The 13,671-nt window shown below is 47.5% G+C and overlaps 1 protein-coding gene across 1 annotated transcript in view; it reads left to right on the forward strand.

Annotated features, from left to right (window-relative positions):
* Positions 1-5,975: 5,975 nt before the first annotated feature.
* LOC138367603 (involucrin-like) overlaps positions 5,976-13,671 on the forward strand; it is a 42,532-nt gene continuing 34,836 nt past the window's right edge. The window contains exon 1 of the mRNA XM_069329323.1: positions 5,976-6,155. Coding sequence (XP_069185424.1) covers positions 5,976-6,155 — 180 coding nt within the window. The remainder of the gene's footprint in view (positions 6,156-13,671) is intronic.

Raw genomic sequence — 13,671 nt, forward strand, 5'->3', positions numbered from 1 at the left:
GCCAAAATAGAAAGAATACAAAGGTTTGCAATAAAATTGCTACTAGAGCTAAGAGCGTTAAACTACAAGAATAGGCTAACAGAACTAAATCTCACAACCCCAGAGGATAGCAGGAACAGGAGGATATTTACGAGTTACGTCGACCGGCTAAATACACTCCTCTCCCTCCTGTTAAGTTACACACTCACTTGTACATAACGCGGAAGATACCTTTGATTTCGTTTGATTATACTCAGAGGGAGGCGAGGTGCCGAAAATTTGAATTGTTGAAGTTTTAAGTTCGGTGGTGAGCCGGTGAGAGATTGATTGATTGATGAAGATTAAGCCACCCAAAAGGTGGCACGGGCATGAATAGCCCGTAAGTGGTGGCCCTTTTGAGCCATTACCAGTATCAAGAGCTGATACTGGAGATCTGTGGAGGTGCGACTGCACCCTGCGTGACGGGAGATGTCTCCCGTGCGGTAAGTGGCAGTTTTGCAGCAAATATAGTGGATCACTCAGGTGAGAGGCGACGAAATCCCGCAAAAATTCTTCGGATGCGGAGACCGAGTCTCCCGGGTTTTGGAGACTGTGATTGGCTGAACATGGGGGCGTGACGAGTCAGAGAGCGCCCTGACGTGACGTGGTGTGACGTCAGCGCCTGAGGATTGAGCGGGAAAGCAGGTAGCTGTCACTGCAAACAAAAAAAAAACTGCTTCCCAGGACATCTGGGTAACAAAAGGTCGCGTCGTCACGCGTAGGTCCCACAAGGCGAGGTTTGACCCGCAAGGCGGGACATCTAGTCCGGAAGTACTCAAGGGACACAGTAGTCACCGAGCAACTTGCAGAGAAAGTTCTAGAGAGCTGGACCTTTAGAAGTCGTCACAAGAGGCTCAGTAGCATCAGAGGACCCCTAGTGTTCCAAGAGGCGGTGCTGGGGAGGTCGAGAGTCGACCCGCGGGCCGTTCCTGGGTTTGGATATTACTAAAAGACTATTGGGGCTGGTCCTGGTCAACGTGCGCTGGACAGAGGTGCAACCCTGGTGGAAGGAACTATCGGGTCACGCCATTCTACATAGAAGACTTAGAGCAGTGAGCAACATTGAGGATCGGAGAAAGTCTGGAAAACCCAGCTCGTCGTATCCCGGTTTACTCGACAAGTGGGTGTGCAGTATATAAAGGGAATGAAATGATCATATCTAGTATACAGAGATTGAACAACTGGGCAAGCACGACACAGACCGAGCTATTGGGTATTTATCTAGCCACTGAATACCTTAAGCTCAATGGTAGTGGAGTTATTTTCTGTGACTCTAAAAGTGCTCTGCAGTCCTTAAATAACCCATCACAATGTATGTCGGAAGTAGCTTGTAATATTAAATGGAATGTAATTTTTGCCAATGATAATAACTCTTGTATAAAATTTGTGTGGATCCCATCCCATGTTGGTGTTGGAAAACATGACTTTGTAGATCAATTGGCCAATGAAGCTTGCAGGAAAGAAAACACTGATTATGACTTTGGACTATTTAATGCAATTATTAAAAACATACAAATTAAAGAAATTAATTCAGATTTAGAAGAACTAAGAAATGCCCAGAGACCTGAAAGATGCAGTATTAAAGTTATGACAAGTTTTGTAATAATAGGTATTTGTATGGTCAGCACAGTAACCGGACCAGGCAATGTGATGTAGTCATTGCTGTAATTCACCTTGGCTATAGACACATCTGGCAGGTTAGTGAGGCTGAGCCACTACCAGAATACTCTGATTGTAAACTCTGTGATAAACATTTAATGCATTCACTAGAACACTATATTGTTGAATGTGAAATCGTAAAGGACTTTAGACCTCCTGGCTTCTTGTACCACCAACTGTGTAACTATTTTATTGACTCAGGTGTTCTGGACGACATCCTAACAATTTATCCAAAATTTGCTTGTCCATTTTAAAGAATGAAAAACATTTTTTATTTATATTAATTCTAAGCTGCATCACTTATGAACCATCCCTGCCCTTGTGTGGCAGTGCACAGTAGAAAGTTGTTTCCACATATCCACACAATAAAACATTGATTGTAACCATGATATATATGTGCTTCAGCCTACAGTTTAGACCTATTGTCTTATGTATGACCCTCTGTCCTGCGTGACAGTGAATACCAGCATTATCTTCACTTTAATAAGACTTATTCGAAATCCTCAGATTAGGCAAACTTGTAATTAATTTTGTCAATAAAGATGTTAATAATAATAACAAGTAGGAGTACCAGTGGCGACCGTTAGGAAAGGTCAGCCGTCAGCTGTTACACCGCAGAGGAGACCAACTGTTGTGGTGTCGAGGGAGAAGAGAGGAAGTCTCCAGGTATCAAGCAGATGACCTTGGTGATATATCTTCCGACTTCAACCATCTGCCGAGAGCGTAGATCAAATAAAGGTAGATCAAATTCCCTCCCCATTCCCTTTGTGACAGGACGTTGATATAAACTGTTCAAGGATCACGGAATATCGCTGATCACAAGGATCTTGTGATCAGCGAGCCAGTTATGTGTGTGCACGTGTTGGTACACTTGTACATGCTTATTCAGGAACGAGTGTGAGTTAACTCAGATCAAGGCACCCACTTTATGAGTAAAGTCAATTTATATTTCCGTAAGAATACTTGGTAAGAGTGAAGAGCCTACTGAAATCGTATGTTATTTGTTAAGTGGGAAGACTTGTTTCAAAGAAAACGCTTATGTAAATTATAGATTAGTATTCAATACCTATTGTTGGCATTTAGCTTTCAGTCTCTGTATATACTGACAAGGTTTCATCATTTGCGTTAGTGAAGCCTAATATCCTCTATCGTACCTGAACGGTGTTGCCAAATTGCATTCAAATTCAACTGAAGTGTTTTGCCACATTTAAAGGGTATTTTTTATTATTTGGCCATAAACAAGTGTAGAATCATTTCAGTAAATATTTATACATTTTTAATACTGTGTTTAGAATTATTCACATCTTCACTCTCCATATTGTTTGCCCGAGGCTGAGTACGAGTATTGAGGACGACGTTTCGGTCCAGGACGGACCGAAACGTCATTCAAATTCGTCGTCCCTTCACTTTCTAGTATGTGGTTTGGTCAACACGAGTATTGAGTATAACAAAGGAATTTGAGGCTGAGATTTTTTACCACTGATTAATATAAATTTATCTGGGGGTGATATACTAGCCAGATTGGCGACCTTAGGCTACAGACTTGTGATGGTTAAGTCAGCAGCAAGGAGCGCTGGTCAGACAGCCAGTGAATGAAGAGGTTGGTTGTCAAGGAGCTGTTGGTTTTACCTCACTCCTCACAGGGAACAAGGCTCAGTGTGTGACTCCGTGAGTGACTGAGGTGAACATTGGCACCATAGAAGGGGAATATCACCTCGCCACACGACTTACAAGATAATAAGGGGAATATAAACAAGTGGAGAAGAGAGGCTCTTCAGACTGAGAGAAAGGACAAGAAACCACAAGAGGAAGCTGGAGCAGAAAGGAGCCAGAGGGACGTAAGGAAGTACTCGAACCCTGTACGGGGAGTTAACACGTGGAATGTTCCACCAGAGCAAGTTGTGGAAGCCACCTCCAGCCACAACCTTAAAGCCAGAGACAACAAGGAATTTAAACTATTATTTTCAGGGGAAAGCGCCAAGCCATTACGTCTTTATAGCACTGGGAAAAGGTCAGGATAAGGATTTGAGATGGCACGTGGAGGGAAGGAATGGTGCCCAACCACTTGGAGGGTCGGGGATTGAACGCCGATCTGCGTGAAGCGAGACCGTCGCTTTACCGTCCACCTCAAGTGGCTGGGCCAAGGAATTTGAAATAGTTAAACTGAAACATCATAATATAATAAATGAAGGGAGGAAGTCATTATCAGGGGGAAAGTGCCAAACCATTACGACTATAAATAACACTTGGAAAGGATCAGGACAAGAATTTGGGATGGGACGGGGGAAAGGAATGGTGCCCCAACCACTTGGACGAACGTTAATTGAATGCTGACCTGCATGAAGCGAGACCGTCGCCCTATCGTCCAGCCCAAGTGGTTAGGCAACAGGTACGGTAAGACTAATAGGCGAGGCAAAAAGAGCTAGACCTGATTCCCTCGGAGACACTGTTAGGTACACTCCGTCAGGTGAACACACACCACCAGCGGACACGGGCCTCCTGGTATAGAAATGGAGATGGAGCACTGGACAAAACATTAACGTCTCTCCATAATATCCGGATTAATTGTTCTTCAGTCATCGCGGTATTACCGTAAGAAGGTGTATTGTGGGGAAGGTGTATTGTGGGGAAGGTGACGTGTATTGTGGGGAAGGTGACGTGTATTGTGGGGGAAGGTGACGTGTATTGTGGGGGAAGGTGGCGTGTATTGTGGGGGAAGGTGGCGTGTATTGTGGGGGAAGGTGGCGTGTATTGTGGGGGAAGGTGGCGTGTATTGTGGGGGAAGGTGACGTGTATTGTGGGGGAAGGTGACGTGTATTGTGGGGGAAGGTGGCGTGTATTGTGGGGGAAGGTGGCGTGTATTGTGGGGGAAGGTGTCGTGTATTGTGGGGGAAGGTGACGTGTATTGTGGGGGAAGGTGACGTGTATTGTGGGGGAAGGTGGCGTATATTGTGGGGGAAGGTGGCGTGTATTGTGGGGGAAGGTGACGTGTATTGCGGGGGAAGGTGGCGTGTATTGTGGGGGAAGGTGGCGTGTATTGTGGGGGAAGGTGGCGTGTATTGCGGGGGAAGGTGGCGTGTATTGTGGGGGAAGGTGGCGTGTATTGTGGGGGAAGGTGGCGTGTATTGTGGGGGAAGGTGGCGTGTATTGTGGGGGAAGGTGACGTGTATTGTGGGGAAGGAAAGAAATACTATGGCTCAGTTGTGGGGAAAAAAAAGGTGTATTGTGAAAAGGAAAAATGTCTTATGGGTTAAGGAGGGAGAGAGTGCTTGAGGAACAATGGAGGAGACACAAGGACACAGAAGGTGATGGATCACCAGCACTTGACGAGCTCTCTCTCACACTCTCTCTCTCTCTCTCTCTCACACACTCTCTCTCTCTCTCTCTCTCTCTCTCTCCCTCCGGAGGGATACGGTAGGCCTACCGAGCCTAACCAAACATCACACACAAACAAGGTTCACCATACTCCCATCTATTACACACGGAAACGCAGCCACATAAACAAATAACCTCTTTGGGGGAGTTAAACAATTGTCATTCGTAGCATAAAAGTCATGTACACAAATGTAGAATGAATAGCAAATAAAGGAGTAGAGTTACAGGAAAGAGGGATAGAAGTACAACTGCATATGATCGCGATAGCTAAAATGAAAGTGACGTGTCATGGAAAATGCAATCTTCCCACGAGGATATCAAGTCATAAGGAGAGCCCGGGTGTCCTGAGCGAGAGGTGGTGTAGCCACGCTGCTACACCTACAAATCAGCAACGAAGAAGTAACATCAGCAGAAGAATGTGACCAGCAAGAATATATACTAAGAATGGCAACAGTGAGAGTCGTGAAGATAGTGGTAGAAGTGACTTATAATCCTCCACCAAACACCAGAAGGTCTAGGGAAGAATATGACAGATGTAATGAGAACTACCTAAAGCTAAGATAAAAAAAGCAGCCAAAGTGGCAAGGGAACAAGAGCTAAAATCGAAATTCTAGCCGATTTTAACCACGGAAATAGTCAGGATGACCACCACCGGGGCGATGAGACACGGAGAGAAGACTGGTAGACACGACACACACTTCTTACAACAACACATTACAGAACCAGTAAGAGAGAGAGGACGTGTAACACCAGTAACACTAGACCTGGTGTTAGGCCAGAATGAGGCAAACGTTAACACATATACGAGTATGAGCTGCCTCTAGCAGCTATAGTGGAAACAGCCAAGCCATTACGACTATATAGCACATGGAGGGGGTCAGGATAAGGATCTGGGATGGGTCGCGGGTAGGGGGTGGGTAGGAATGGTGCCCAACCACTTGGACAGTCGAAGATTGAACGCCGACTTGCTTGAAGCGAGACCGTCGCTCAAAGGAGTTGGTGACACAAAGAAACCTGTTGAAGAAAAGAAATTACAGACGGGGGACTTCTTTGCTGGCAACTGTATTGATGCATTTTACCAGTTCCTACCTCACAAGGCTGAGGTGGGTGACAACAGTAGACAAAGCCCTGGTTCAATAGACAATGCGGGGAATATATAGAAAAAAGGCCTGGAAAAGGTACAGAGAACTAGCAACAGAAGACAATAGTGAGTTTTCTAAAGAGAATCAGAAATGAATTCATTTGCGTTAGGAGAGAAGCTGAGAGGCAAGTGCAAATGACATTGCTTCCAAAGGACGAACCAAAGCTGTTCTACAGCCACGCAAGACGAAAAATAACAGTGCAAGATCATGTACTCTGGTTGAGGAGACAAGGGAGAATTTGCACAGAAATTTATAATGAGTTATATGAGGAACTCTCCAAAATATTTCAGGTCTTTACATCATAACCAGTGAGGAGACCAAGGTTACAAAATATAATGCCGGAAGAAACACGGATGACATTGTAGTCACTGTAAAAGAGGTACAAAATACAGCTGGAATACTAACTTGTGACAAATCGATAGGGCCAGACCTTAATCTCACAATAGATGTATGTCAATGTATGTCATACTTAGCCAAGACTAATATATTTATGTATCAAAGTTGTATCCCATGTAATTGTGGATATATATTAGATGTGTAGTGTATAGCAGTAGCCTAATGTCATGTAGCTTGAAAAGCATCCTTGTATGCTTATTGTATGAAATACTACATAAAGATGTATCGGAAATATTATGAACCATGATGGAGGATGTATACATTTAGGTCTTGGATGTATTACTCACATGTATACTGTGTAATTTCCATTTCATTGTTGTTCCTTGCATTGTCCTCTTCTTATGACATTTACTGAAATTATGGCGCGGTGAAATGTATACTTAGACAAGCTTTTGATACACATGTTGTATATATATATTTATATATATATTTATATTGTATTCTTGTATACATATGTATAACAGGCTGGCCGACGTCTTTGAAATCCTCCCTTAACTACCCCTTCCACAATGGAGTACCAACTCGCTCCAGTGTTACCATGTCTTAAAAATTCGAATCCTTTGTGCACATATTTTTATATCATGATAAAATCTTTAATGTACTTATTTCTTGATTTGTATTAATACGTAAGGTTGTGTACTATAATCTGTACTTAGTTTTATCTTGACTTAGAAGTTCTTGATCGAGTTATGTCTGATAATGAGTTTGAGATATTTGACAGTTGTGGGTCAGTTGAATAATAGAGGTTGTATCCTAATAGAGGTTGGATGAATATATTGTATCCTAATATCCCACTGTATCTTAATAGAGGTTGGATACAGTGTCGCGCCCCGGTGAGTTTGGCTGAAGGCGGCACTACCCTTTGATCCTCCCAGGCGAGGGCATCTGTGGCGTTATCCGTCCGGGATTAGTGACCTTATTTGTGTTATTTGACTGCTAGAATTATTCTCATGTTGATGTGTTGTATACCATGGATCATTTCTACTGTTGTGCATCTTTTATACCAGGTGGTAGGTGCTGTTATATGTCTTAGTGAGGTGATTTATTCTGAAAAACAAAATATTGCCAAGGTGTTGTATATTAGATTGTTTCCTCATACTTCATGTGTTACTGGTTGTGACACCACCACTCTTTATTGGTATTAGCAGCATAATAGGCGCTAGTGTCCCACTGGGCAAGGATAGTCCTGGTGTCGGATAGTGCTGATTGTATCCAGTTTCCAGACCAGTTGTTGATCATGCTCAGCTGCTGAGAAGCTGGATAAAGTAATTGTGTGTGAGAGTTAGTAGATGGTTATTCTTTTAATGTTATGTGGATTTATATTAATGCCAGTAAATTGAAATATTTTTTGCTAGCCTTTCACTCCCCTAAAACATTGATTAATATTTGAACATGATATGTGTTCCACTGATGTTGAAGGACACTCCCTCTCATTAAATTAATATGGGGGTCTTGTCCCCCATATTAGGAAGGAAGTAACAGGAAGACCTAGACAAACTCCAGGCGTGGCCAAACATATAGTTTCTGGAATTAAATCCCAACTAGTCTAAGGTAATGAGAATAGGAAAGGGAGAGGAGACCAGAAGGCAGCTACACCATACAGGGAAGGCAGCTACACCATACTGGGAAGGCAGCTACACCATACTGGGAAGGCAGCTACACCATACTGGGAAGGCAGCTACACCATACAGGGGAAGGCAGCTACATCATACTGGGAAGGCAGCTACACCATACTGGGAAGGCAGCTACACCATACTGGGAAGGCAGCTACACCATACTGGGAAGGCAGCTACACCATACAGGGGAAGGCAGCTACATCATACTGGGAAGGCAGCTACACCATACTGGGAAGGCAGCTACACCATACTGGGAAGGCAGCTACACCATACTGGGAAGGCAGCTACACCATACTGGGAAGGCAGCTACACCATACTGGGAAGGCAGCTACACCATACTGGGAAGGCAGCTACACCATACTGGGAAGGCAGCTACACCATACTGGGAAGGCAGCTACACCATACTGGGAAGGCAGCTACACCATACTGGGAAGGCAGCTACACCATACTGGGAAGGCAGCTACACCATACAGGGGAAGGCAGCTACATCATACTGGGAAGGCAGCTACACCATACTGGGAAGGCAGCTACACCATACTGGGAAGGCAGCTACACCATACTGGGAAGGCAGCTACACCATACTGGGAAGGCAGCTACACCATACTGGGAAGGCAGCTACACCATACTGGGAAGGCAGCTACACCATACTGGGAAGGCAGCTACACCATACTGGGAAGGCAGCTACACCATACTGGGAAGGCAGCTACACCATACTGGGAAGGCAGCTACACCATACTGGGAAGGCAGCTACACCATACTGGGAAGGCAGCTACACCATACTGGGAAGGCAGCTACACCATACTGGGAAGGAAGCTACACCATACTGGGAAGGCAGCTACACCATACTGGGAAGGAAGCTACACCACACAGGGGAAGGCAGCTACACCATACTGGGAAGGCAGCTACACCACACAGGGGAAGGCAGCTACACCATACTGGGAAGGCAGCTACACCATACTGGGAAGGCAGCTACACCATACTGGGAAGGCAGCTACACCATACAGGGGAAGGCACCTACACCATACAAGGGGAAGGCAGCTACATTATACTGGGAAGGCAGCTACACCATACAGGGGAAGGCAGCTACTCCATACTGGGAAGACAGCTACACCATACTGGGAAGGCAGCTACACCATACTGGGAAGGCAGCTACACCATATTGGGAAGGCAGCTACACCATACTGGGAAGGCAGCTACACCATACTGGGAAGGCAGCTACACCATACTGGGAAGGCAGCTACACCATACTGGGAAGGCAGCTACACCATACTGGGAAGGCAGCTACACCATACTGGGAAGGCGGCTACACCATACTGGGAAGGCAGCTACACCATACAGGGGAAGGCTGCTACAAAATACTGGGAAGGCAGCTACACCATACTGGGAAGGCAGCTACACCATAATGGGAAGGCAGCTACACCATACTGGGAAGGCAGCTACACCATACTGGGAAGGCAGCTACACCATAGTGGGAAGGCAGCTACACCATAGTGGGAAGGCAGCTACACCATACTGGGAAGGCAGCTACACCATACAGGGGAAGGCAGCTACACCATACTGGGAAGGCAGCTACACCATACTGGGAAGGCAGCTACACCATACAATGGAAGGCAGCTACACCATACTGGGAAGGCAGCTACACCATACAGGGGAAGGCAGCTGCACCATACTGGGAAGGCAGCTACACCATACTGGGAAGGCAGCTACACCATACTGGGAAGGCAGCTACACCATACTGGGAAGGCAGCTACACCATACTGGGAAGGCAGCTACACCATACAGGGGAAGGCTGCTACAAAATACTGGGAAGGCAGCTACACCATACTGGGAAGGCAGCTACACCATAATGGGAAGGCAGCTACACCATACTGGGAAGGCAGCTACACCATAGTGGGAAGGCAGCTACACCATAGTGGGAAGGCAGCTACACCATAGTGGGAAGGCAGCTACACCATACTGGGAAGGCAGCTACAACATACAGGGGAAGGCAGCTACACCATACTGGGAAGGCAGCTACACCATACTGGGAAGGCAGCTACACCATACTGGGAAGGCAGCTACACCATACAATGGAAGGCAGCTACACCATACTGGGAAGGCAGCTACACCATACAGGGGAAGGCAGCTGCACCATACTGGGAAGGCAGCTACACCATACTGGGAAGGCAGCTACACCATACTGGGAAGGCAGCTACACCATACTGGGAAGGCAGCTACACCATACTGGGAAGGCAGCTACACCATACTGGGAAGGCAGCTACACCATACTGGGAAGGCAGCTACACCATACGGGGAAGGTCAGCTACACCATAGTGGGAAGGCAGCTACACCATACAGGGGAAGGGCAGCAACTCCATAGTGGGAATGCAGCTACACCATACAGGGGAAGGGCAGCTACACTATAGCGGGAAGGCAGCTACACCATACAGGGGAAGGGCAGCTACACCATACAGGGGAAGGGCAGCTACATCATACGGGGGACGGCAGCTACACCATACAGGGGAAGGCAGCTACACCATACAGGGGAAGGGCAGCTACACTATAGCGGGAAGGCAGCTACACCATACAGGGGAAGGGCAGCTACACCATACAGGGGAAGGGCAGCTACATCATACGGGGGACGGCAGCTACACCATACAGGGGAAGGCAGCTACACCATACAGGGGAAGGGCAGCTACACCATACAGGGGAAGGGCAGCTACATCATACAGGGGAAGGGCAGCTACACCATACGGGGGAAGGCAGTGTGACGGTGTTCCCCCCCTTATATTTCTCCCACGCCTGCTGTAAGAGTCATGTCCACTTTACCCGAGCGTTCTCTACGTCGCAGGCATCAGTTTGATATATGTGGGAGAGTGTATTGTTCTCGAGGTGGCGAGAAATTTGTAAAAGAAGAGTATTTTGGCCTGTGGTATAGGGCCTTTAGGGAGCCAATATGGCGCTGGCCCCTCCGTTTTGCCGCCAAAACTGAGTGACGTCAGTGGCGCCAGATTGGTCACCGACAGCGACGTGGCACAGGGAGCCAATGAAAACCTCTCTTGGCAGTATGACGTCACGAAGGAAGGGGGGTCCGGTCATCGCGCTGCGGTGGCACCACCAGTCTAAGACAGCACGTCAAGGAGGTCGGACATGCGCTGGGGGGTCCTGTCAGTTGGACAGTTTACCTCGTCTCCGGAGGACTTACGCATCACCAGCGGTCTGACAGCACCTGTGGGGTCTTCCTTCGTTCATGTGTTGGACTAGAGAGGGAATTGACAGAATATTGAGCAACAAGTGCTCCCGGGACAGGTGTTGTGCAGGTGAAGTCTAGGCAGCAACTTATGCTACGGCTGATAGCTTCACACCATACAGGGAAGGCAGCTACACCATACAGGGAAGGCAGCTACACCATACAGAGAAGGCAGCTACACCATACAGAGAAGGCAGCTACACCATACGGGGAAGGCAGCTACACCATACAGGGAAGGCAGCTACACCATACAGAGAAGGCAGCTACACCATACGGGGAAGGCAGCTACACCATACGGGGAAGGCAGCTACACCATACAGGGAAGGCAGCTACACCATACAGAGAAGGCAGCTACACCATACGGGGAAGGCAGCTACACCATACGGGGAAGGCAGCTACACCATACAGGGAAGGCAGCTACACCATACAGAGAAGGCAGCTACACCATACGGGGAAGGCAGCTACACCATACGGGGAAGGCAGCTACACCATACAGGGAAGGCAGCTACACCATACAGAGAAGGCAGCTACACCATACAGAGAAGGCAGCTACACCATACGGGGAAGGCAGCTACACCATACAGAGAAGGCAGCTACACCATACAGAGAAGGCAGCTACACCATACGGGGAAGGCAGCTACACCATACAGGGAAGGCAGCTACACCATACAGGGAAGGCAGCTACACCATACAGAGAAGGCAGCTACACCATACAGAGAAGGCAGCTACACCATACGGGGAAGGCAGCTACACCATACAGGGAAGGCAGCTACACCATACAGAGAAGGCAGCTACACCATACGGGGAAGGCAGCTACACCATACGGGGAAGGCAGCTACACCATACAGGGAAGGCAGCTACACCATACAGAGAAGGCAGCTACACCATACGGGGAAGGCAGCTACACCATACGGGGAAGGCAGCTACACCATACAGGGAAGGCAGCTACACCATACAGAGAAGGCAGCTACACCATACGGGGAAGGCAGCTACACCATACGGGGAAGGCAGCTACACCATACAGGGAAGGCAGCTACACCATACAGAGAAGGCAGCTACACCATACAGAGAAGGCAGCTACACCATACGGGAAAGGCAGCTACACCATACAGAGAAGGCAGCTACACCATACAGAGAAGGCAGCTACACCATACGGGGAAGGCAGCTACACCATACAGGGAAGGCAGCTACACCATACAGAGAAGGCAGCTACACCATACAGAGAAGGCAGCTACACCATACAGGGAAGGCAGCTACACCATACGGGGAAGGCGGCTACACCATACAGGGAAGGCAGCTACACCATACGGGGAAGGCAGCTACACCATACAGGGAAGGCAGCTACACCATACGGGGAAGGCAGCTACACCATACAGGGAAGGCAGCTACACCATACGGGGAAGGCGGCTACACCATACAGGGAAGGCAGCTACACCATACGGGGAAGGCAGCTACACCATACAGGGAAGGCAGCTACACCATACGGGGAAGGCAGCTACACCATACAGGGAAGGCAGCTACACCATACGGGGAAGGCAGCTACACCATACAGGGAAGGCAGCTACACCATACGGGGAAGGCAGCTACACCATACGGGGAAGGCGGCTACACCATACAGGGAAGGCAGCTAAGACTAAGCTATAGTAATCAGAAAGAGAGAGAAGGAGATCTATGAGTGGATATAGTCCCAACACCCTCACCGGAGGCACACATCAACAGGATAACATCAGCAGCATGTGGGACGCTGGCAAATATAAGAACACCGTTTAGTAACTTGAATCAGGACTCCTTCAAGACAATCACAACATTAGTGTAGACCAGTACTGGAATACGCACCTTGTGAAGCATAAAGCTATAATTGAAAAAGCACAAAGCTTTGCAACAAGATTGGTGCCAGAGCTTAGAGGGTTAAACTACGAGATTAGGCTAACGGAATTAAATCTCAATCCCAGAGGATAGAAGGAACAGATGGGATATGACCACAGCATACAAGATTCTGAGGGGGAAATCAAGTGGACAATGAGAGCCTCTTCAAATTGACAGAACGGGTAGTCAACAAGTGGAATGTTCTGCAAGAAGAAGTTGTGGGAGCCACCTCCAGCCACAACTTAAAGGACAGATTCGACAAAGAATTTGAACGTCAAAATAGTTCAGTTGTAACGCAACAGGTACAACAAGGCCGGTAGGCTGGGGACCAAGAGCTGGACCTCACTCCCCCGTAGTCACTATTAGGTAA

The sequence above is a fragment of the Procambarus clarkii genome, chromosome 22 (genome assembly GCF_040958095.1).
Source record: "Procambarus clarkii isolate CNS0578487 chromosome 22, FALCON_Pclarkii_2.0, whole genome shotgun sequence".
Classification (NCBI taxonomy): Eukaryota; Metazoa; Arthropoda; class Malacostraca; order Decapoda; family Cambaridae; genus Procambarus; species Procambarus clarkii.